Source organism: Lacerta agilis, chromosome 12, assembly GCF_009819535.1.
Source record: "Lacerta agilis isolate rLacAgi1 chromosome 12, rLacAgi1.pri, whole genome shotgun sequence".
Classification (NCBI taxonomy): Eukaryota; Metazoa; Chordata; class Lepidosauria; order Squamata; family Lacertidae; genus Lacerta; species Lacerta agilis.
Genome location: NC_046323.1, coordinates 6,652,652 through 6,678,788, shown reverse-complemented (window position 1 = coordinate 6,678,788; position 26,137 = coordinate 6,652,652). Strand labels below are relative to the sequence as shown.

Genomic DNA, 26,137 nt, shown 5'->3' with positions numbered 1-26,137 from the left:
GATACTCTGGTTGCTTTATAACTGGACTTGCGTTTGCATCAGTTCATGTTGCTCAGTTGCTTCTTTTGAAGATAAATGTTCCCAGCCATAAGGTTACGGTAGGAAGATCTTGAAAGCGGCTCTTAAGAAATCTTTGCTTAGGCAGCCATTCTGTAAAATGAGCACAGAAAACATACAATCAACTAATCCAACTGAATGCCTACAGAATTCTACATATAGCAAAAGGGTATAGTAGTATATTTAAATTTCTTTTGCGCTTTGAGACTTAGAAAGTGCATTCCAGAACTGAAGTGAATGCTTATTTAAATAAAGTATTATAATTTCATAGACAACACACACACACCCCTTCAGTATTTCCATACAAATTTCTTTAGAATACCCTAAATGCTATTTCAGTTTGTTCCTGTCCGAAGTCTCTGACATAGACATTTTTTGGCATATGTTCATGGGAGAAAGATTATATGTAGAGAAAAAGGAAGCTTGGGTCTTCCCACTAAAAATGTTTTGTTGTTGTTGTTAAGTGATTGTGAACCTTTTGAACAACAGATGCATTTTTAGACGATCATAATTATATTATCATAATTGTAGCTTAAGGATTCTGGGAAATTTGCCAGCTTGCCAATGAGATACCTAATACATAACTATGTACAATTCATTTATTTTAAATAAGGCCCACCTGCACAAGAATCTTGTTGGGATTGTAACATATTATTCTTCAGAATCAAAAATGGTTGCTAAATCTTCCCTTAGAAGGGGATGTCAGAAAGTGAAAATGTCCCAAGAAGTGAAAATACTTGTGTCAGAAAATGGAGAGAATTACTAGAGCTCTTATTTGAGTTCCATGTTTCCCCCTCACTGTATAGAATTTCTAGAGAGTCCTCAGGTGGTAACTGCCATGATCCATCATTCTCCTATCATCAGCTAGTTTAATCATTATTAACATCATATATTTCTCTTGAGAAATCATAAATAATGGAAGAAAAGAGGCTGCAGCAGCTCATAGATTTAATTTCATGCAGTAGCCATCTTCCATAGCTGCTTCTTTAAAAGACGCTTTGCTATTATTTATCCATGCTGTGTTGTATCCTTCTTTGCTATGCCATGGGCCTTGTGGTCATGGTGGTGGTGGTGGGAAATTTGGGTCTCGCTATTTCATTAGCCCATTAAACCATATGTAGTTTGCTAGATTCTAAATCATGATGTCTGCTGCTTTTTTGTTTTTATATTTGCATGATTTTAAAATTGTACATTTTGATAATTTGTCTGCTTTGTGTAGTTTTAATTATATTGTAGCTTTATTTTTAGCTGCCTCCCTGAGAACAGTAAACAGAATACCAGTGGATTAAAGAAATGACTCAATGAATGAATGAATGAATAATGCCATTTTCAGTAAATGTGCCTCTCAAATATTTGTCTTCTGGATTTCAAACTGATTCCCCCCACCCCAGCAACTTTGTCTGTGTGTATATGTGTTTTCATTCTCTTGATTAGTATTTGTGGTTTTTCTCAGTTTATTATAATCTGCCCTTTTAATTAACCTACTGCTTGACTCTCTCTTCCTGGCCATTAATGAAGTTATTAAATGAGACAGCATCTTATGGTGATCCCTGCAGCACCTCAGCGTGTGCTAACAGCACAGAACAAAAGAAGGTCCATCGCAAGATGACCTTTGCCAGTCCAACCCAACTCTCCACATGGTCCTTTTAATTGTCTTTTGGAAAGCAGACACTTTGGAGAAAAGAGCCTCAGAGACCCTGAGGGAATTAATGCTCTTGCTGAGACTTCATTGCTTTGGTCTTTTGTGTCACCACAGTGTTTTTCCACTGAGCTGCTGCTCTTGATTAGCCTTTGAGGTGCTTTGCATCTCTCTCTGGCTCTAGATCCTCTGTAAAGTTTGTTCAATTTCTTAACAACACACCCAGCCACTTTCTCATGTGACCAAATTCTTAAGAACCAAAAGCGACAGAGAAGTTGGGATGGAGGAATTGAAATCTGAATTGAACTATTCACCATTTATAGATTCCAGTTTCTCTTCCAAAGGCAGCTTTATTATTCCCCCTCCTTGCACTGTCAACATAAAAGGCAGAATTAATGGAGAGATAATTTTAAAGAAACCATCTTCCTGACTAATGGGTTGTTATAGCCAGTCCTCCCAAGGTGTCAGCCAGTTATAAAGGAACGGCACTTTAAAAATATGCCTCTGGAAAGTTTATTCGTTCTCTTATCTCTTCTAAGGTTAGGTACACTTGGTCAAAGGGGCATAGAAGGACTGAAGTGCCTCTGTAATTTGCAAAGTAGTGGAATACCAGGAAATTAAATTACTGGAAAGTATTGACTTTGGTGATACTCAGGACTTTGGCAGGCAATAGAATTGCAAGGTATTAACATCAAGGCTGCTAGGCATAACCACATTTAGACATAATCTTCTTTTTTTCTTTCTGTTTCTCTCTAGATTTGCCACAGGATGAATTACAGGAAGCAGAAAAGCCATGAAAAGCGCAAGGGAACCCTCAGGAGGATTTTTAAAATCTGTGCATTTACAATCCAGCAGGAACAATTTATTTTCCTCTGTAGTGAACACAACCAACCTCAAGAAGGACGTCCACTAACAGTGCAAAATGCTTACAATTGCAACCAGGCACTGGTTATCCCTTACTTTGACACACTTTCTTATTAACAGGTTCTGGACCACTTACCAAGCAGTCATATATGTATGGGGTTATAAGTGCTCTTTAGAAATTCTGATGATCAAAGACTTTATACACCAAGAAATGCACGTTCGCACACAAACATTTCATGTGTAGATCTCAATTTTTAGGCCCCTCACTGCCCAGTCTGACTTGAGGATTGTTAATGTTGCCCTAATGTTACAGCTTTGATAAAAGTTAACAATCTCCCTATCCCCCTTCAGCTCATGAACTATGTTACTGGACTTACCATTTAATATCCTCAATAATACACGTTTCCCTTTTCCGGCTCCCTCCTGATGTTATTCTTGATAGTAAAATCTTCAAACCTGGCTTTTGGAAGTCCTGAAACTCAGGGATATAAAAATGAGACTAGTTTAATTATTCATTTATGCCTCAACCATATATTTTACAGAATTCCAAAATCTGATATACACCTGGCATCTTGGTAGGCAGATTCAGAGAGTGTATTTTATTTTAACTATGTAACTTCATTGCACATATGTGCCAGTCTCAACTTTCAGGGTTCAATCCTAAAATGTTGGTGTTTGGATATGAAATAGCAGATTTCATACAATCTAGAGTTTGAGAGTTGCAGCCCTAAAACATCAGGCATTGGCTCTAAAATTGTGTATTTTATATATGATAACGTGCACAAGAAAGCATTTGAAAGGACTAATGACGTCAAGATGAAAATAGGGTTAATTCAGGAACATGTACCGTTGTGTGAAAATAACTCAGGTCTGGCTCCAGTGCTACATACTTTAATTAAGGCATATGCTTCTACTTTTGTTTTGGTCTAGTCGGTGCACCACAGATTACAAAATGAACAAGCCACTGAAAGTATCAATCAAGGATTGGGTGTAGAGATAAGTACCACCTGACCCACCTCAGAGTAAGCATATATTGTTGGAAAGGACTAAGTTATGGGCAAAATACAGCCTGTTAATTGCTTTAAAATAAGTATATGCTTAACTCTTTCACTGAAATAAATGGGACTTAAATATACTATATTCTGGCTGGATCACGCCCAAAGTCATTGTCATTTCCTTCCATTTTGGGACCTGTGAAAAATCACTACACGATTACCATTTCTCATTGCAGAATTTTGTCTTCTGCAAAATTGGGCACAATTCCAATTCATCTTTTTCTTCGGCCTGTGAATACTTGAGAAAGCATCTCAGTCCTATCTCTATCACTTTGTAAATTGGCTTGTTTTGAATGTTCTGCTCACCCCCCAGCATCTACTTCCTGTTTGTGTTTGGTCAGATCAGGGTTAGGGTAGCCTATTTGCTGTGGCTGATTTAGTATTCAGCTGAAGTAGTGCTATAAAGTGAAGTTGTATCTGTCCCACTTTTTGCAAACTTCAGTTTTTTTCTGGTAACTCACATTGTAGCTGTAGACTCTTGGCTAGCCAGGTGCTCATATTTAGGTTTCTCTTTCTCTGCTCATAGAGGCTTTTGGGGGATGTATTTGGGGCTAAGCCCAAATCAGTGGTGCAGATTCGCTTAGTGTTAGTTTGTGCAATATTGAAACCTTTGGATTTGAAGTCACAGTTCAGTATTGGCCGCCCCAGATCTCGTTCTGATGCAGGAGAATGTTTTGGATTATAGCATCAACACAGTTTGGGCAAGCTTTTATTTGTGCGTCGCATCTCTTTAGATGCTGCTTTGTTCTCTTCCTGCTGCTGGATCTTTGTTTCAAGATGGCTGTCACGGTTTAACATGTCTTTAATGGTGAGGGCCTCATCTTGAGGGTGTGTGGGTAGGACCCAGATTTTAGGCTACATTCCTTCCTATGCATTTTCCTGCAGGAGAAAGTTGGAAACTCATGAAATGGACCTGTTGTGTATTAACGGGAAGCACGTGTGTGTGTCTCTTCCCCTGTTTCAGGGACCACTGAACATCCAGGGGGAACTAATCAATTCCCTAAGCTCTTCAGTTTAAACATTAAACACAGTTCTAAAACCCTCTTTTGTGGTCACAGTTCTCTTCCAGATAATTCTGATAAAATGTCCTATTTTGCCACTCTTTATTGTTGCATGTGATGGCGTGCCTGCGGTTAGTTTATTTTTAAAAAATGATAGTGGTGCTCAATTTCTTCCTGAGCAACTTCTTTAGAATTTTAAATGTCATTGTTTTTCAGAAGAATTAGGTCAGTATTTCACAGACGTACCAGTAAAAAAATAGAATTAGCAACCGAAACCAAAAACACTCCCCTACAGTGCGCTCCAGGTATAGTGGAAGGGACAGGTGGACTTGGGGAAGAAAATAGGTCCGTTACATTGGTGTCATTCCCCTGATGTGGTAGATCTGGGTCTGGGCTTTGAGTTCACACGACGTGTCTAAACATTCCTCCATATTACCCCATGTCAAAGATACTGTGTCAGGGAGAAAAACTCCAGTCTAGCCTTTGCCTTGATATCAAACTTTATATATATAGAAAGGCTTTTTTGTGAGAAAGTTTGCCATCATGAGAGACTCCACTTGCAGGTTGAATTGTTACCACTTTCATTAAGACCATTGCAAAAGATGCTGGGGTCAAGCAAATCGCTTTGCCCAACTTCATATCGAAAGACTAGAAGCAGAACTACCAACTTCCATGATGTCCATTTTCTCCCCAGGAACAAAGAATCGAGTAGGTGGGTAATATATCCCATAGCCACAATTGCCAGCAGAAAGCTGCAACTAAATCCAGATTAGAGATCGGAATATCCCACACCCTTTTAACAATTAAAAGCTGTCACCAACATGGGAAAAGGGGTGTCTCCCCACCTAGGGATGTCGGTGATTTAATGTTGCAAGGTTTGTGAGAAGATATAAAAATAAAAATCCTACCTCAGGTGGGCAGCTAAGCCTCTGCATTTGCATGTAAAGCAGTGGAGGCGATCAGAGGATGCACAGCCATTTGCTGGAAAGGCCTCACTAGCTCAGTCCACTTGTAACACTAAGCCAACCCATGGTTTAACACAATGAACAAATGTGTGGGTTCCTGGAATCAAGATCACAGTCTCAGGTCCCCTCCCTTGGTCCTGCTGCAGACACCCTGCTCAGGACCAAACTGTGGCTTAGCTTAGTGTAACTTGTAAACTGGGTCACCACCTGTGATGGATATAGAATATCTGTAAAACAGGCTAAGTTGGCTGATTCTGCCAAGTAAGAGTTTGGGGCTTTTAAAAATGGAAGCATGCCAACAGACTTGGTTTTGTAAACATACATATCCATGTTAGTTTTCTTTTATTCTAAGCCTAAAGTTAGTGAAGTGTGGTATGGAATTTCTATTGAAATTCAGGAAAGTCCCTCAGGAACGTTTTGCTGTTCTCAAACATTTATGACAGGCATGCACAAGATGTCCTCTCTGGGTGGGACACCAGTTGTATATTGTGAATCCTCGGGTGTTTGATCTAAAGCACCTGCATTTATGGCCCCAGTTGGACTGGATAACAGCATCTGTAAAACAGGTGGAAGCCTTCAGTACATGGTTGGTGTAGCACACCCAAGGGCCACAATTTGTGCAGTTTTGGCTTCCGATGTGAATAGAAATAGTGTGAGAACACCATGCAGTTACACAGTTCCCATTCACATCAGGACAACCTACTAGGACAGATCTTGCAATCTACAATATTTATAAAGAAATACAGAAAATGTGAATTATTCGTGGATAAAGTATGAGTAGTAATAACACATGCAGGTCTTTTACCTTTTCGAAAAGATGGAGCAATTAATTACATACCCGGGTTCATTTAGCAGGCAGGAAACAGTGCAGGTGAGTCACCGTTTTCATTTTCTTTGGGCTATGTGGATGAAAGTAGCTCAAAGGACATTGCCATTTGTAGCGTAGATAATAACGTAACAGAATGCCCTCCAACATAATATCTGTTACAGTGTGATCATCTTGACTGCCAAAAACAGAAAAGTCAAAGCCAAATGTGTTTAAAAATTAAATATAAGCCAATTAGCTCATTGGGTGGAGGTTGCTGTGCAAAAGTCAGCACCCATGTTTCTGAACACAGTGAAGATAATATTACTAAGTCAAGTGTGGGACTCTGAAGCGATATTAAGTTGGTTACATGGCTAATAAAGAGGTCACAATCCTTAGTCTAAATTGAATTTTCTTGTGTTAGTTATTTATATTTTCAGTAAAGGATGAGAATATTTTTTTTAAAACGTTCATTTACAATCAGACAAGCTTTAAATATGCAGAATGGGTGTTAACGTCATCAACTTATTTAAAAAGTATGCTCTATTTTTTATGAATGCTTGTACCAAAACAAATGTTTTGTCTTTGTCAAATATATTATAGGCATATATAAATGTAGGAATTGTGGGCAAAGTGTTTTATGTTCTAGCCAATTCATCACAGATGCTAACTTGATATTTCTACAAGGTATACTGTAGTTTGAACTTTCCACCATTTTTCAAAAGTATTTTCTAACTTGCATCCTTCAACAAAAAGTCAAATTTTGATTTCTTTAAAGAGCTGAATATTCTGTAGTACTTGATTGCTGAAGAATATTTGCCCAAGGCTATGAGCCACAGAGCAGGTAAGCAATGCACAGTTGCATCTATGTTGGTTGAGAGTTACTTAATGGCACAAAAAGCCTATTCCACAAATCAGTTAAATCAAAGCATTTGAAATGATGTTATCTTAGTTGTGGAGGGAGATGAAGGGAGTTTTAAGAGCTACTATACAGCATTCAGTGATTTGTGGATTGTTCTATAATGACTATTTCTAGTCTGCTTTTCCATTTTAGAGCTGTTACTAACATAAAGCAATTCCTTTGCAGACAGAACATGGAATTGTTACATTGTCCACAATTCAAAATAGTATTAGGCAAAGAGTAATACGCCTTTTTCTATTAGATTTTATTTCAATAATACAAGGTTTCTTATTGCCATCTATATTTCTGTATTAGGTGTATGCTTGATATTTTTGTTGCTATATATGGAGAATAATTTACTGCCACAAACCAAAGGATGTTGGGCGAGGATAATTTTCATGTTAAATCTATAAGTAGAAATATACTATTATTTATGTACTGTGCTAAATAAAATATTGTCTTTATCAAAACAGCAATTTTTACACATTTTTTTTTTGAAATGGATTTATTTGCCTCTGAAATCTTTTTCAGGTTATCAGTCTTCTGCAAAAGCAAAAAGTAACTGGGGACAGGTTGTTGAATGAGATTTGCGGTGCATCTGATAAAAAAGTTTAAATAAAACCATTTTACCCCACCTTTTCAAAGGAAAATTCGCCTTTTGTTCTAGGTGACTTGATGGTTCAGGATTTGACTGTTGTGTTAGCAATACAAAGGAGTTCCTGACTGATCAAGTGGGCTAGTTACTGGCTGATAGTGGTGATGCCTTATCTCTTATTGTTTGTTCAGCCATTATCACCCTTAGTTAAGCATGGCATGTTGCTAGCTGTTGCTCTGTCTTTATGGCAGGCTAAAGCCAGCATCCTGTTAGAGCTGCTGGATTCTGTTTCAGGGATCAAATGTTACATCCAATGTCTTGTAGCTTTAACAAATCTATGCATCTGTGATTAAACTCTTGTGTAGTTTATTTAGCAAGATCAGTTCAAATCTACAGCACATAAGTGACACAATTGAAACATACTTTATGGGCTGTTTGGGGGGAAACTCGTAAGTTTGTTTGCAGTTCTTTACCCATTTCTTTTAAGTACTGAGAAGAATCATTCCTGGGGAAGGGTCATAGTTCAGTTGTGACATCTCCAGTTAGAAGTCTTTCAGGTAGCAGAGCTGGGGAAGACATTTGCTGTCACTGTACTGGGCAATGTGGAACCAACGGCCTGACTTCATGTAAGATAGGTCTGGAAGAGAGATAAATATTTTTTAAATGTTATGCATTCACGTGTTCTTAAACCAGGACTGTCTTTAGTTCTGTTGTCTAGCTGAGAATCTAGAATCCCAAGGATCATAGCATACCTTATACATGTAGTGGAGATCAGAGGAAAGTGATGTGGGACTTTTGGCTAAAAATAGGTTGAAGCTACATGGACAGTCCTGGCCCAGATTCCAGGGAATATGAGGGGACATGTAGAGGTGATTGTAGGTTCTTGACTTCTGCCCTTGGCCATCACCTGAGCAAGTGGCTTATCTCTTCTGGTTTTGTTAACCCCCTTTCCCCAAAATAAGTATTCCCAAGTTTTGCAAATGTTCCATTTCTTACCTATTCTGCTCTTTACCTGTTTGAAATTCCCACTGGGGCTAGAAAGAGGCATGGATTGTTTGACTTCGATGCCAATCTGCACGGTTTCTGCGGAACTTCTATTGTACCTTCATCACACCTCATCCCCTCTGGAATGTTTATCCCACAATCCCACTGTGGTTTGTACTGCTTATGAGTGAAACCATTTGTGGGTGGTTGTGCTAGTGGGTGAAGAAGCCCATGAATGAATGAATGCGTCAGTTACCTTATAAACTTGCTTTAATTCTCTGCTGCAAAAGGTGGAATGGGTAACAAAGGAGTTGCTGAATTTGTTTTCGATAATCTTTCCAAGGGAATTTTATAGATTCAAATACTGCAGTGCCAGACTAAGAGTACATCTACCCCTCTCATTGCACTGCAATTATTTTAGCATTTCCAGAAAACCCCATAGTAATTATTTCTACTAGCCACATTAGGACAGATAAAAATCTCCCGTTTTTAAAAATATGAAACATATGGTATGAAATATCAATTTTAGAAGTCTTTGTCTGCATTGTTGATTTCCCATGTGCTCATTTTTTTTCATAAGTGTGGCCAAGAGATCACAGCGCAGCTATCTAGCGGTGTTTTATTAGGGTTCAATGTAAAAACAAGTGATTTAATTAGTTGTGGGATTGAAGCAAAACAAAGTTAAGTGATTTGACCTGATATCTTCTGGCAGCGTGTCTTGGCCACCATATCTTAACATCTGCTCTGGGTGAGAGAATAAAAGATATACAGAAAAATAAACATACTGGGAAGGTATGTCCAGACTTTACCAGTTATTAAATACCATTGTATTTCCCAGGTGATTGCAAGTTGTGGGAATCTGAAAAGACTTTGTAATAAGCTAGTAATCACTTGCAGACTGAAACTTCCTTGAGGGTGACTGCATCTTTTCCTATGAAATCCCTGCATTCAGATTTTGAATCTACTGTAAAAAGAAACTATTATAGTTTAAAAACAATGATCAGATACGTTATTTATGTAAAACATTTATAAACTGCCCATCTAATCCGTATTCCACAACAATAATATACATAATAATTTTTGTTCAAATTAAAAATTATAGAAAATGGTGATATAAATTACTTTTATGGTTTAGGGTTAGTCAATTAAAATGCCTGGGTAAATAAAGAAGTAAAAAATGAGGGCATTCCAAATTGAGCTGCTGAAAATATGAGCTGGTTATATGGATCACAATATTACCTAATTTCAATAAAGTAAATAGGTAAAGATTATTAAAGTAATTTTTCAAAATAAACAATTTAGCTTCGTAGTGGCGATTAGGAAGAAACGTTTGCAGTTACATCTTAAGTGTCTACTGGGAAGTCCATATTGCAACAGTATGACCAGTGGGAATAGTGTTCGTGCTCCCAACCTCTGACCACAAGCTCTTAGTAGTCTCATTTGCGTAAGAACCACAGCTACATTCTGGGGTAGCTTCACTGAGTCAAGAGCCAAAATGAAGGCTTGGTTCAGATGCAATGTGAAACATTATGCTAGCCATAGCTAAGAAACCACACCATAGTTTGAGCTTTCCAACAAACATCAGCCAAACCATAGTTTAGGGCTGCTGGCCCGCTTTTGTTTCCCATCTGCTCTGGTTTATAATTTCATTAAGTTCATTCACCTCTACTTGGTGCAGAAGGCTCCTGCGGTGGAGCAGCAGCCATAACTGTGGTTGTCAATTGTCTGAATTTAGCAGAAACAGTGATTTGCAAACCAGCTTCAAACTGAGGTTTAAGATTTGAAATTTATGGGCAGGCTTTAGTTCAGATGTTAAAATAAACCATAATTTTGCTCAGGGTTAAGAACTGGATCCAGCCTGCAGGCTAGATCCTTACTTCCCTCACCCATTGAAGGCCAACTTCGACATTTAGGTGGGGCCACCTTACTGTCAATCACTTGACATCATTACAACTTCAGGCAACAACTTCAAAGGGATTTGCTCTCAGCATCTATCACATGGTGCTGGGTGTAGGGCAAGTGGGTGTGGCCTCGTGGGCCAAATGTGGAGGACTGCCAGGTCTAATTAGGTCCCATAGACTGAAGGCTCCCCACCAATGGTTTAGCTAACTAAAGAATGGATTTGTATTGCACCTGAACCTAGTGTTCTTTGGGGGAAGGGGTTCTAATAATTCTGATGAAATGGACCATTTCAAAACATATTGCTGTGTCTACCCTTAATCCACAAAATAATCTAAAGTAGTTCTGCTGTGGTTAAGGAAGAGCTGGCCCTATAAACCGACTGGATAGGATATGGAACAATATCGATGTGGCCCAGAGTATTAGCATTGAATGTGTAACAATGTTTGCGGTTAACCCTCCTGCTAGCAAGCACCTTCAGAAGTAGCTCTTCAAAACATGCTAATCCAATTAAATTAAGAAGGAATAGTCTAATAATTAATGGGTAAAGTGACTGCAATATATTTGAAGCATAGATGAAATCAATTGCCAGAGACACAAAGGGTGTTAACTGTTTTCTTTCCCGGAACAGTAATTGGGGTGGAGACAGTTGGGATCCATAAATAATGTAAAGCAATCAGCTTTTCATAGACATATTATAAAGCTGGAGATTCTCCATTGCTGCCTGAGTTGAGGGTTTTCTGCATTTACTTTTTTTTGTCTTGCTTTGTTGTGAACCACTCTTGAGTGTATAGTGTATGCAGAATGTGCTGGGTGTACAAATAAAATATAGAGAAGAAATGTACAGATAAAGTGTAGAGAAGAAAATTAGCAAACAGCACTTTTGCTGCCATGCTCATCTTTATTCTAACACCGCTAAAAGAACCATTGAAAGTGATTGTACGATTTGCAGGGCTCATACTTTGTAGTTAGTTTTTTGAGGATGGAACTGTTGCAAAAGGCTGGCACAAACTGTAGGGTAGCAATGGGAATCCCATCCTATTCTTCTATCACTGCTGCCAGCAGCCACTTACGTGCCACTCGGGGCAAAGGGTGCAAGATTCCCACTGGCTTACAGTGGTCTCTCCAGGATTAGGGAAGCAGCCAGCTGTATTTCAAGTCTCCAGCTTGGCAAATTCAGCCTATCTCTTCTCCTGCTTTCCTTGATACTTTAACAACCACTAGTGTAGCCCAAACAATTTATGATGATGATGATGGTTTATTTTTCACATTTCTATCCCATCTTTCCTCCAAAAAGCTCAAGGTGATATACATTGTTCTTTTCTTCCTATTTTTATATTCACAACAGCCCTGTGAGGTGAGTTGGGCTGAGAGACAGACTGGTCCAAGGTCACCCAGCTAAATAAGAATCATATGCACCATGCTGAGCTCCTTAAAGAAAACGTGGGATATGAATGCAACGAACAAATAAACAAAATTAACACCATCAACCTCCAAACCATTAGTTGCAAGGGATTATGAGAGTCATCTCAAGGATGAATTTGGAAAGAAAAAAACTGCACCAAGTAATTACAAGTGTTGATGAAAGAGAATTGCTACCACTATAGTTATCACAAGAGGATAGCTGCATATTATTAACAGTAGAGTGAGAATGAACCACTAGAATATATAGGCACTTAATGGATCAACAGGAAACAGGTTTGAGGATGCATTATCAGGAGCTGAAAAATGCATTATGTAAAGATGCAGTTGAATTGTGGAAATTATACTTCACTGCAGGCAGCTGACGGTTATTGGCTGAGAGTATTTACCAGCAGTGGAATCTTGGATTTCTTGAACAATTAAGTACAGTACATGTACATTGGGGAGAGGCTGTTGCTGGCTGGCTACAAGGTCAAGGTGGCAACTGTGATAGCCAATAGCGTTACACTGTGGAATATGCTGCATTTGCCTTATGTTGCATGTTTAATAATAAGAATGATTTTTAATTATTTATACCCTGCCCATCTGACTGGGTTTATGTTTTATGTGTGGCAACATTCATTTTATCTTCCCCCTCTTCATCTTTCTTGCTGTCCTCGACTGCCATTTTTATTTTATTACTTGGATGGATTGAGGGAGAGAGGCCACAGTGGGAGGGAAGAGTTGTAGAACCAGGACTTTGCTGACTTCATGATCAACGTTGGATCTCTGGTGTTTTGTACTCGCCTGGCCTCCAGAGGGATTTGGTTATACTGCTGCTTTCAGCTTTCCAGAGTATGCTCTGCATACTCTGGTTATGGTTTCAGAGAGTAAAGGTAAAGGTTAGATTCATAACTGCAAACTTTTAGGAGCTCCTTTGGACTTTATTAGAGTACAGATTTCACAGCAGTCTGCCTGCTTTACATGTGTTCTGATTGTAACGTGTTCATCAAGTCCAAATTCAGCAGGGGCTATTGTGTGGATGAATCATTCAGTAAATGTCAGCTGGTCATCAGATGAGTACTAAATGGTAACTGACACACTCATCTGGCAATCAGTAGGTGTGTCAAAATGCGTGGAACATTCCAAGGGAGGGCCAAAAGGGAACAGTAATGAGAGTGTGTCTAAAATAGAGTGGTCTCACATCCTGCCCCTCCCTAATTATTTGCACATGCCTCACTGGCTAAATGAGTTCTGATTGCGGATGGCCCTGTATGAAGCACAGGAGTGGATCTGGTACCGGTTTAGAAGTTCCTGAACCAGACTTTTTTTTGTGTCCCACTGGGTTGCCTAGGGAAAAAAACTGGAAAGGGGAAAGAGGTGTGAAGGAAGAGGAACACCGGATCTGCCTCCTGCCAGCCTTGCGGAGCTGTGGGTGTCCACAGCAAGTTCTTTTCCAGAGGCAACAGCTGGTACCCAGATTCTACCACAATGTCTCCAAGAACGCCCACCACTGTGTGACATTTTCCTTTTGCGTAGGACAGGCCATGGTTTGAAGCTAATTACAGCTTCAGGCACACTCTCAGCTGAAGGACAGGGCCTTTTTAAAGTTCTCCCACAAAGGCCATTTGGCTAAGAGAACAGCAGGGTTTGATCTATTGTACTCCAGTTTCATCTCTCTCTTAGCTGATTCCTACCCTCCTTACCTGGCTTCTGTTGTTATGGCCTCTCACCAGAAACTTACTCTCTGAACTTTTGTCCTCAGCCAACTCACTCTTCTACACAGTGGGTCAATTCTACTAAAAACACATAAATATGATTGTTAATTTATGCATGCAGCAGCATCAAGGCAACAAGATTTTACAGATTAACACAGTGGATGGGGGAGGAAATGGGTTTCTGCTCTGATGTACTTTCAATTTCATTTATAGTAAGATCTCTTTTCACCCAAACCCTTAGTATTTACATGCCAAAAACTTAAGTATTGCACACTTCATTCTAGAAACAGCAACAAAGCCATACCCTAAGGCCTATCAAATAAGGACTGGCTGATGCCTTGTGTGTCTGCCGTATGTCTATTTTAGCATTAGATCTCTGATGATGGATGTTTCATGGTGATGTGCAAGTAATCACATGATACTGTGTCGTACAGATGAACATGAGCCACCCTGCCAACATACTTTCATCCCATGATGGTTTTCTCCTTTCTCCCAGGTTTGTGCTTTATTTTCCATATATTACAACTGCAAGAAATAAATATACAGCAGAGCAACATATGGCTGGGAGGCAGGAGAAGGAAACTTCACAAATATACAGCTTATAAAGCCTTAAGTATGAGAAGATTCTCTACCGCAGGGGGTGTTATTCTTGCAATTACAAAGAGGTTGGGATTCTTGCTTCCTCTGCTCTCTGCATTTCTAGGGTTTTCTCCCCTGCTCACTTTTCCCCCTCTCTTGCCAGGAAGGAAAGGAAACACGTGACATGGTATTTGCAGCACATACACAAACTCTTGGTGCCTTTTGTTCTTGACTGAAGCGTACTAAACAACATTCATATTATTATTAATAATAATAATAATAATAATAATAATATACTGCCCTATACCCAGAGGTATAGCAAAACAATGGAGCCTATTTGTAGACTGACAAATTGCTATACAACATAAAAGGTAAAGGTAAAGCACCCCTGACAGTTAAGTCCAGTCGCAAATAACTCTGGGGTTGCGGTACTCATCTCGCTTTACTGGCAAAGGGAGCTGACGTTTGTCCGCAGACAGTTTTTCCGGGTCATGTGGCCAGCATGACTAAGCCACTTCTGGTGAAACCAGAGGAGCGCACGGAAACACCGTTTACCTTCCCACCGGAGTGGTACGTATTTATCTACTTGCACTTTGACGTGCTTCCAAACTACAAGGTTGGCAGGAGCAGGGACCGAGCAATGGGTGCTCACCCCGTCGCGGGGATTCGAACCACCGACCTTCTGATCGGCAAGCCCTAGGCTCAGTGGTTTACACCACAGTGCCACCCGCTTCCCGCTATACAACATACATTTGGCTTAATTAAAATCCAGGCTCAGAACTGGAATACATAAAGTAGTACTGAGCATGTGCAGTTACTATTTCTCGTCTCTGAGTAAGTGCAGCCTTCCCATATATGTGATTGCCACATTTTGTTTTTGCTTTCATGACTTTGTGTTATTTCTATTAATAAACTGTGAGCTGTAACGAGATATAAATCTAATTGTTGCCTGCCATCAGCCTACAAGTTGGATGAAAGGATGCTTGTGATTTGTCGTCATCTGTAGACACTACGTATGTGTAGAGATGAACCTCCTCTCCTTCCCCACATCTGTGGAAGCACACTGAATGAATGAATGAATGAATGAATTTACTTTATTCGGTCACAGACCAGCATAAGCAAAACATCTAAATAAATAACAGTATGAATCTAAGCGAATAATTGTTAAATAAATGTGAGCAAAAACCAACCGTAGATTAAAACATATACATAGAATACTTGATTAAGCATAAATAATGGGTGAATAAAAACTAATAAGAATTTAAAAAGACCAGTTAAAACAGCTATATGGGGTGGGGCTTCAATGGTACAGATCTAACAATATGGGCCTTCATTTTAGGACTATGGAATCACATTAATGTGAGTCTAGAGTCTGCAGTGGGTAGAGATTAAGGAAGACCACCCAAGGAAACCTCTTTGCACCAATAGACCTGAGCAGGTCATGTGATGTTCCCTGTCTCCTATAAAACCTCCTGAAAAGGTTTGCTCTATGGTCTGAGCAACATGCACTGTAGATATATTCTTGCTGGCTATAGGATGGCCTTCAATTTTCTGTTCACCTTGCTCCCATTTTTAAACAGCTTGTCACGTGCCAAGTGGTTGTTAGTCTTGACCCATAGAGTTTGAAGGAGATACTGCAAGCACTTAATGTGTGATATCTATTATTTATTAACTGCATCAGGGTGTTGCCGAAGTTTTTGTGTGCCACTGTAATGCTCGGGAGCATGGCAGGGCTCCATTCAGATCTTGATTCTGTGCATTATAGTGTGTGACCTTTTCAACATGTAAACTTTTGTTTTTGGCAATACCATTACAAACATCTGGCCTAAATAATGTGTGTATGTATGCAAGGAATTAAGAAGGGATGATCTTAATGAAGCAACTCATCCAGCACCAAGCGAATTATGTTCCTAAGAGCTCCATTAAAAATTGAGACAGGAAGGATCAAGGTAATGGCTCAACATCCGCTAAGTACCTCTTGCACATACTTTAAAATGTCAAGTGAAATCAAAACGGGTGGAAGGTACTTGTGAACCCTGCATGTGGTCTTCAGCAGCCAGGAAGATTGATTTGTAAGGTCACATATTCTCAGTGAGATTTTGGGCAGTTTAGACACATGAAAATTGATTGGTTTAAAATAATCATCTCCACCAATTTGAGTTTGTAGACTGCTGTTAGTACCTCTTTTCTCCTGCATTGCAAGGTCAGAATCTCTGGCTGTCTTGCTTTTGTGTTATCAGTTTTTGCCTCATTCTATGATCTCCCCAAAGCCATTCCCCTTCCTTTTGCATGTTCACCACCACTCACCAAATAGCTGTTGGCAGCAGTGTCTTGGTAGAAATTGGGAAAATCCAGACATATGGCAACCCTACCTACAAATCTGGGCAAATCTAAAAAAACACACAACAACAACAACAACAACAACTTTTCTGTCTGGATTTCCACTGTTTGCAATATGGCAACCCTACACTAGGATAGGTCGTGACAGTGGTTAGCATCTCATGGACTGGACTAGTTCTGTAGCTTGACCATGACTACAGACTAATTGATCTGAAGGCAATCCAAGTATTTGGAAATTTTCAATCTAGATTAATATATGCTCATGTTTGTGTTTACATTAGCCTGAGAATTAGGGCTGTTTCAGACATCATGCCTACATAATCATTACACAAAAACCACATCAATTCCAATGTGTGTCAATCTCTCACATGGGTTCTTCATTGTGAGAAGCTGCCTGTAAGATTCCCACATGCAAATGCCACCTGTGTAGTAACTCTGTGAAACAACTCTGAATGGGGAAAATGATGTTTCCAGAAGATGAATGTAAGGGTTGGATAAAAGGACTTTCCATTGTAACTTTCTGCTACAGACCCAACAGGGGCTTTAAGATTAAGAGTTCCTGGAGGAAATGACTAGGTAGGAACTAGGTGAGCTCAGTTCTATTAAAGTCGTTTATTGGTCCCAATGAAGTCAAATTTTCAAAGGGCCTGCTAATTTTTGTATGTCTAAGGACTAATTCATGTCATCATTTGACACAGTGATGCTACCACAAGTTGGCTTTTTTAAATATGTTGGCCAGGATCTCAGCTTGGCCTATTAACTTCCTTTTCTGCCCTGCAGACTGGTGGGAGGCCAGAATTTACACCCTACTCGAACACATCCAGTCTTGAGAAAGGAGGTCTTTGCAGATGTGCATTAACACCAAGAAAGGTGATCTTGGTGTGAACACATCCCAAGTCACTCCCTTGCTTTTGGCACTGGATATGTGAAGGCTGGTCCCTGGCTTGGAAATAAGTCTTGTAGTTGTGATCATGACACAATGCAAACTCACTCCTACAGCTTTCCAGTATTACAAAAATAAAAAATATGGTGCAAGATATTAATTTATTCTGTTGCTAGTTTTCTCCATTCCCTCTTGAAGTAAAGAGGCAGGGCTGGCCTAGGTGGCAGGCAATCAGACTGGCAGATCGTAGAGCCAACATTAAGGGGGTGCCAAATCATCCTGTTCCTCAGATTTTGGGTGATGGTGCTAGAAGTGTGGTGGGAAAGAGCCAAAACTACTTTCCACCTTGGGTGCCAAAATGTCTGTGGGCCGTTCTGAGCTAACAACCAGCCAGGAGAACTATGTTGAATGTTTCAAATACAGTTTGCCCTTTCACAACAGAGGTGGGTCATATTCTGTCTGTTTCACACAGACAGAAACATTATATGCAACACTGGACTTCTCATTTGGAATTTGTATGCAACAGTATTCAGTTCAAGCTTCCTAAAAACAGACTACAAAAGAGAAAGAAAGAAAGAAAGAAAGAAAGGGAATGAATCACAGCAAGGGGGTGATATTCCAAAGTCAACATGAAACAATAATTCCTATGGGTGTTGAATTTTAATTAAACATTTCAAAAAGGTTTATGTGAATTTTGAATGCAGGTTTTTCACTGGGGAAAAGGGTTAATGAAAGTAACAATAGCAGAATGCATGCCACTCTTTCTTTTTCTGATCCCCACCCCAAGAACAGCATCTAAGCCAAGTTAGACATGTTAAATGCATGAGTACAGTTGACTTGGATCTTTTTTGTTAAGCAAATAGCAGCCACAGCTGAACAGCATCTGGACCATGAGGGCTGGAGTGGGAGTTTCTCTCCCTTGCTGTGGTTTCAATGAAAATTCCCTTCCCTAACTTCGATTTGCTTCAGGAGGGGAGCTGCATTTGGCACCAGTGGAGGCATCCTTCTCCCTCTGGATGCAAAAAAGGTGATAGGGTAATTTTTATTGGGACCACAGTGAAGAGAAAGGGTTAATATCTCTCTTTTTACCCCACACAGTCTCGATATGGCTTAGGCTCTCCTGGGGCAATTTGTATAAAAAGGATTTGGGCAAGTTAATTGCATTCATGCAATCCTAGTCATGTTTATTTTAGCCCTCAGAATTCCTTGCTTTTTGCAATGTTCACATTTCCCTCCTGAGAACCTGGGCATTTCAAAATATTTTCATTAAACTCTGGATATACAAACGAACCATTTTTCTGTCCATATGTGCGGCACAGAGTGGTCACCTATTTATGACTTTCAATGATAGCTAGTGGAGCTTCCTTATACAAGGGAAGTATACCTTGAATCAGATGCTGGGAGACAAATCACAGAAAGAAGCCTTCACCTTTATGACCCAACAAAGGGGATCCTGGAGGCATCTGCCTTATTGCTATTTAAAACAAAATGCCATTGGTCTGACCTTAGCAGCACAATTTTTATGTCCCAGCGGGAGCTGCCCACATTCCTGACCATGTACTCTAAAGCACAACACAAAAACAGCACTCTCTCCACTTTCTCCTTGGGCATTTGTTTCAGAAATGCAGCCATATGCACATCACAGCCTTCACCCTGTTAGTCATGTGGCAAGCACCTAAGCATCCTATAGGTTGCAGATTGAAGGTTTCCAGTCCCCACAGTAGAAGCCATCTGGAAGTGCCCTAAGCTAATGCGGCCCTTGATGGCTTTTTATGGTCAGCATCAAGAAGGAAGAGGGAATATTTCCTTTGAAAACTTACCACAAAGATGCGAGTCACAGCCGGCCACCTAAGGGGTGCGGGTGGGGAGAGAAAGATCAGTTTACAATTGTGCTAAGTTTGAATCTGGAAACTAATGACAGAGATATAATCTCTGCAATTCAGTCTTTATTTGATTTTTTTGTTTGAGTTCACATACAGGATAAAAATAAATGCATCTAGTATACAAAGAAAGTGACTCTGGAAAATAAATCATGAAAGCAATTTTACCCATCTTAGAAGAACCCATTAACACATTTAGAACACACCAAGCCAAGTGTACAGCTGTAGCTGGGACCAGCTGAGACATCTTATCTACTCTGCTGTGAGGCTGACAGTTCCCAACGCTGCCATCTATAGGCAGTTTCTATGCACAACAATTTTCCTTCTCTGCCTACTACCTGAAGAATCTTTTGGGTGGCTTCTTCTTGTTTTATGTAATTCCTGTTATTTACTCATTCCTTGGTCTTATAAATATTATTATTTATTTAAGGAAGTCTCAAACATTGTTTAATTCTAAGGGAGCTAGAGTAACTAGCCACTATTCTACAATTGTTTCTCTAAAGAAGTATGTGGGAAAAGATGGAATATATACCGTACATAAGAGCCTGAGTAGATTAAATTTTAGTACTTTTAACACACCTATTATATGTTGTGAGCACAATATACTCACTCTCCTAAAATGTGAGAATACAATAAAAGGAAAATAAATGTGAACAGTATTGCAGTACATGAAATTAATATTATGTCCTCGGGCCATCTTCTGTGGGTTTATCATTTTGAAGAATGTATAATCAGGAGGGATTTTACTGACATTTTAAAAGGAGAATGTTTTTAGGACATCAAAACAAGCACAAAGCACGGAAATCATTTTAGGTGCGTTCTATTGCAGCACCAAAGAATACTGTCCAAGAGAAAAATTACAACCTCCACTCATTCCTTCTGTGTAAGAACTATGCGTGAATCTGCAATTCTATGCACACTTAACATGGAAGCAAACATATATGGGACTGAACTGAATATGTGGGGGGGGAAGCTTTTTTTGTTGGTACCTCTAACATGTCTAGACTGAAGTGACAAAATTCTAATGTGTACTTTTGATTTTCTGGCCTTCCATTAAATAAGATACATCTTTTAACTACCCTTTGCATGGTCTTTGAAACAAATTAGTAAAAGGGAAGCAAGCCCTATCTCAAATTATATTGTAAGTGTTTTTTGGAAGATACGGTAAAGCTTCTCATATGAAGCAATGAGAAACAGAGAAGCTTCTGCTTTTCTATTCTTTTGATATGAGTCTTGGAAATCTGAAAAATGTCCTTGTCTTGAAGAAGTCTTTTCTGCAGGGAAATGCTCAAACTCTCCCCTTGTGAAGAAATGCTGCAACTGTTCACCAAGGATGTCTCCAGTTATCTGGTTCCTGGTAAAACACTGCCCCTAGTTTGCCTTTTGGTGGTACTTTTTAAAAATAATAGTGTGCACCCATGTGGTCAGACCTAAATAATCAGGCACAAAACATTGCTGAATGTGCAATCTTATGCACATGTACCTGGGAGTAAGTCTCATTGAATTCCGTGGTATTTAAGTTCTAAGCAGACATGGGTAGGATTGCACTGTCGCAGTTATTTCACAAGGTACACACCAGTTCCACTGTCCACTCCAGTATGGCTGCACTCCAGTACATGCTTACTTGGGAGTAAACTCCATTAAATTTAGTGGGACTGAACATTCCTCCTAATTTTTAAAACAAAACTAATAATGGACAGTCTGCAAAGCATCATCTTCAGACGCCAGTGAGGAATAGGGAGTCATAGGGTAAATGAAATATTGCAGGTACCTCAAGAGACTTCAGTAATATGTAATAGGTGGGTTGGATGCTCAGTTACCCTTGGGATGAGAAGGTTGTAACAAGGGGACAGAAATGCTGGATGGCAGAGAATGATTTCCTGATGCTTTGGTTGGTTCAAAATCCTAACAGCAGCTAGATGATGCCTGTGGATATAAATATTTTCCCCCAATTTATCTCAAATTTCAAAAAAAATGTTTCATGAAAAGGTGGTGTTGTTAGGTCTAGATTTGCTAGCCTGTTGTTCTAAAAAAACAAACATGAAATGCTTTTCAGTATGTGATTCCTTCAAAACAATTGCTTAGAAGTCCAACATACCTTGAGAATTATGAGTTTTCCCGAGCAAAAAGAAAGTATCAGTTTCAAATTATCAATTTATTTTACAAGATTTTAATAAATATGAAGCTATACTGTAAATTAGCACTAAAATAACAAGGGTCTCCCTTTCTAATGTTCTTGATGCCAGCTGACTTCTTTAGCTAAGCTAACTTATGGGGACATAGGAATTTTCCAGACAAAGAACTGCAGCTGACTTGTGCTGTTCAGCAAGTGACTTTGTTAATACATACTCCTTATCAGCTACACCAGCTGTTCAAAGGCTATCTTTCACAAAACACTTTTTATGACTGCAAGGATATTTTGTTTACAGTGACCAAGTCACAAAACAAAATACAAATGTGCCTATACAGTTGTGTTTGTTTTGTCTGTAGCCAATTTAATGGCATCCGCTGTCACTTTTATGGCTAAACCTGACAGCATTTCCTATTTGTCTGGGGTATACATGGGATGTGAAAAGTGCAAGTATCCATTGTCTTCATATGGGAGTGATTTTTTATTTTATTTTTAATTAAAAGAACTTGTTCAGATATCAGATGCCTGGATTACTGTTGCAAATGGGAATGTCCTCTCCCTGCTTTCTTTATTGTTAAAGGATTCTGATTTCAGTGTTTAAATATAGTCAGCAATCCATCTTTTATACAAAACAATTGCCTGTTCTGTGTTTCAAGGGAAAAGAACTAAAACAACCCAAGTGTTTAATTATGAGTCGTATCTACACAATATATCTATATTAGATATAGTATCCATAAGAGTTTATGAAGTGTTTTAACAATAGGTAGTTTAATAAAAACGTGCCTGAATTAATCAAGATTCTGGGGCAAAACCCATAAATTTAACCGAGAATGACAAAATGAAGATATATTTAGAATAGTTCACTAGCATTTCATTTAACATTCTCATTTTACATCTTCAGCTTTAAGTCTTGAAACAGTGTTTTATTAAATTTGATTGGTTTTGCCTAAATGTTGGCCTTAACAGAGTTTTTAGTGAACTATTGAAATGTTACAAGCTCTTACTTTAAATCTGAATGTATTTTGAAAGTTATTTACAGGAAACTAAATTACTGACCACATTCACATAAAAAACTAAACACCCCCCCCCCCGGTTCTCCTACCATGTACCTGGAAGACTTCAGGAGCTTTCCCTCTTGGTTCAAGTTAAACACAGCTTCTCTCTCTGAACCTTGAACACAATTACCTAAGAATAAGCCCCACTGAATTCAAAGAGACTTGCTTTTAAATAGGAATGTCAGATTGAGTTATAAATTATTGTTTTTCTTGAGCTATTGTGGTCTTTCTGTCTTTAAATTCAGTGCTGTGTTTGGAGACATAACTCTATAATAGCACAGGTGAATAGCATTTGGAGGACAAGCCAAGATGTATATGTAATTATGAGACTAGTGATCCTGGATATACAGTACATATGACTGTACTTAACTAGATACATCTTTGACACGGTTTTATGTTATGATTCTTGATGACACTGCTTCTAATCAACAAAAGGTCAATCATATGGTTAATTTCAGACCAATACATTTACAGTTTTCTCTCTTGAAGTTATTTGGGCAAGCAACATACTATTTCAGTGATGGAAATGGAAATGTTAGACCTTTTCTTTCCCCCTGGGAATGGAGCAGGAGGACTTGTGCAGATTTTGAACTTGAAATGTTGAATTGTGTCCTGAATTATTATGCTATGTTTTATGCTCTGTTTCAACAGTTAGGGGAAATACTGAATTCCAAGGTAGAGATCAAAAATGTTACACTGCTCAACAACTGGTGGGTGGATTGGAACCATTTCAAATGACAAATATAATTATGCGCTCAGTGCATTTGTAATGATATCAGATTACAAACCTAAAATGCAAATGAGCGAGCTAAGGTGAAGATCTTCCTTTGTATTTACAATTGTTTGCTAATTTGCTGTTAAGTCACAAAATTCACAAGACATTTCAATCTGATAGTATCAAAATTTTATATTGCTATGACACAACATATCCTTGGCTTAACAAAGGGCATCATGAAAATACTTCCCCCCTTTTTATTTATTTATTTATTTATTTATTTATTCATTCATATTACATTTATGATTTACATCCTTATACATTCCTGAAATTGTTACTGTAATTATTATACATTTAAACATACTCATACATTTCATTTGAACATACATATTGTGCTTATAATATTTATACAGTATCATATTCACATTTTCTTATATTGTTGACATTCCCCATATCTTCTTTCCCCCTGTGTCTTCCCTTCACCCGTGTGTGACTTCTTCGGTCATTTTGTTTGTTATTCTTATTGAGATTGTATTTCTGTACCTTAATATTATTTAATCCTTTTTGTTTGATTACATGACTTAACTTGATCTATCTTATCTTTATGAATTCAGTCTAAGCATACCAATAAATTCTTACTGACACCTCTTTTGTTCATGTATTCTTCTACACATCTCCATTCTTGTTTAAGATTTTGGTTAGATTGCATTTTAATTGCTGCTATCATTTTTGCTAATTCAATCATTTCAAAAAAATTATTTTGCCACTCTTCCAATGTTGGTACAACTTCTGCTTTCCAATTTTTTGCAACTAATAACCTTGCGGCAGCTGTTGCATATAAGAAATTTTTTCCCTTATCTTTGGGGATGTCACCTGTTACTATTCCCAAAAGAAACGCTTCTGGTTTCTTACTGATTTTTTTTTTTTAAATATCTTCTTCAGTTCTTCATGTAGAATTCCCCAAAATTCTTTAATTTTTTTCACATCCCCACTATATATGATATAAAGATCCTTCTGAGGTCTTACATCTCCAACATAAGTTTGATATTGATTTATATATTTTTGCCAGTTTTACAGGGGTTAAGTACCACCTGTAAAACATCTTTATTATGTTTTCTTTGATAGTAATACAGGCAGTGAAATTAATATGATGTTTCCAGAGGTTTTCCCATTGATCTAATATGATCGTGTATCCAAAATCTTGTCCCCACTTAACCATTACGTCTTTGACCTGTTCATCTTTGAGTTCCCATTCTAGTAATATGTTGTACATTTTGGATAAATTCTTCTTTGGGGTATTCAAAACTTCTGATTGAAATTTTGATTCTTCTGTTTGGAAACCTAATTTGTTATCATAATTGAACTTATTATATAATTGATGGTACTGCAACCAGGTAGTACAGAATTGCTTTAATTCATTATGCGGTTTTAACTGTAATTTATTATGTTCTTCCCTTAGGATTTATTTATATGTTGGCCTTGCATTCTCCATATTTCCCCTTTTCCTTGAAATCGTTTCTAATCGGGCTGCCCACCAGGGTGTTTTTGGCTCTAACAATCTATGGTATTTTCTCCAAACTTCAATAAGAGACTTCCTTATTTAATAGTTCGTAAATCCTTGGTAGACCTTCGTTTTGTTATCTAGGAGATATGGATGCCAACCAAATCTTATGTTGTACCCCTCCAAATCGAGCAAAGCTGTATTTTGTAATGTTATCCATTCTTTTATCCAACAAAGACAACAAGCCTCATAATACAATTTTAAATCTGGCATTCTGAAACCTTCTCTTTCTCTTTTATCAGTTAATAACTTACATTTGATACAGGACTTCTTTCCTTGCCATATAAATTTCAATAGATCTCTTCTCCATTTGTCGAACCATTCTCTTTTTCCACTTATCAGGATCATCTGAAATAAAAATAATATATTTGGTAAAATATTCATTTTTATTGCTATTTCCCCCCAGAATGATAATTTTAATTTGTTCCAAATTTCTAAATCCTTTTTAATCTCTTTCCATAATTTATCATAATTATCATCAAATAGATTGATATTTTTCATTGTGATTTGTATTCCTAAATACCTTATTGACAATTTCTAGTCCTGTCTCTTCTTGCAAAGACTTTTTATCATAATCATTCATATTTTTCACCATTAACTTTGTTTTATGCATATTGAGTTTAAAACCAGATACTTTCCCATAACCTTCCATAATTTCTAATGTTTCGTTAACATTTTTTTCTGGCTCTTCCATTGTTATTACAACATCGTCGGCGAATGCTCTTATCTTAAAGGATTTCTGCCCCACCGATATTCCTTTTATCTCTTTCTCCTCTCTTATTTGTTGATTTAAGATTTCTAATGTTAGGATGAACAATAGAGGTGAAAGAGGACAGCCTTGCCTGGTTCCTTTTTCGATTTTGAATATTTCCGACAAATCACCATTTATTATCAAGTTGGCGATTTGCAAGTCATATATTGCTTGAATCCCTCTTATAAATTTCTCTCCCATATCCATTAATTCCATATTTTTCTTCAAAAACTTCCACGACAAAAGTGTTTTTGGCGTCAACAAACATGAATGCTGCTTTTATCCCAGGCTGCATATCTAAATATTCTACTGCATCGATAATCATTCTCATATTATTAGACATCTTTCTGCCTGGAAA

The 26,137-nt window shown here is 38.3% G+C and overlaps 1 protein-coding gene and 1 long non-coding RNA gene across 2 annotated transcripts in view; one reads left to right on the top strand and one right to left on the bottom strand.

The window, feature by feature from the left end:
- The window catches only part of BBS9 (Bardet-Biedl syndrome 9), a 210,151-nt gene extending 206,456 nt beyond the window's left edge, over window positions 1–3,695 (top strand). Inside the window, exon 22 of the mRNA XM_033165417.1 lies at window positions 2,453–3,695. Within this exon, the coding sequence (XP_033021308.1) occupies window positions 2,453–2,493 (41 nt within the window). The 3' untranslated portion in view covers window positions 2,494–3,695. The remainder of the gene's footprint in view (window positions 1–2,452) is intronic.
- A 5,776-nt stretch (window positions 3,696–9,471) lies between these two features.
- LOC117055685 lies at window positions 9,472–21,381 on the bottom strand. The gene is made up of 4 exons (XR_004427665.1): window positions 21,338–21,381; window positions 19,507–19,534; window positions 13,873–13,962; window positions 9,472–9,827 (listed from the first exon to the last, which is right to left on the bottom strand). It is a non-coding gene; the product is annotated as an uncharacterized LOC117055685 (long non-coding RNA).
- Between the last annotated feature and the right edge of the window lie 4,756 nt (window positions 21,382–26,137).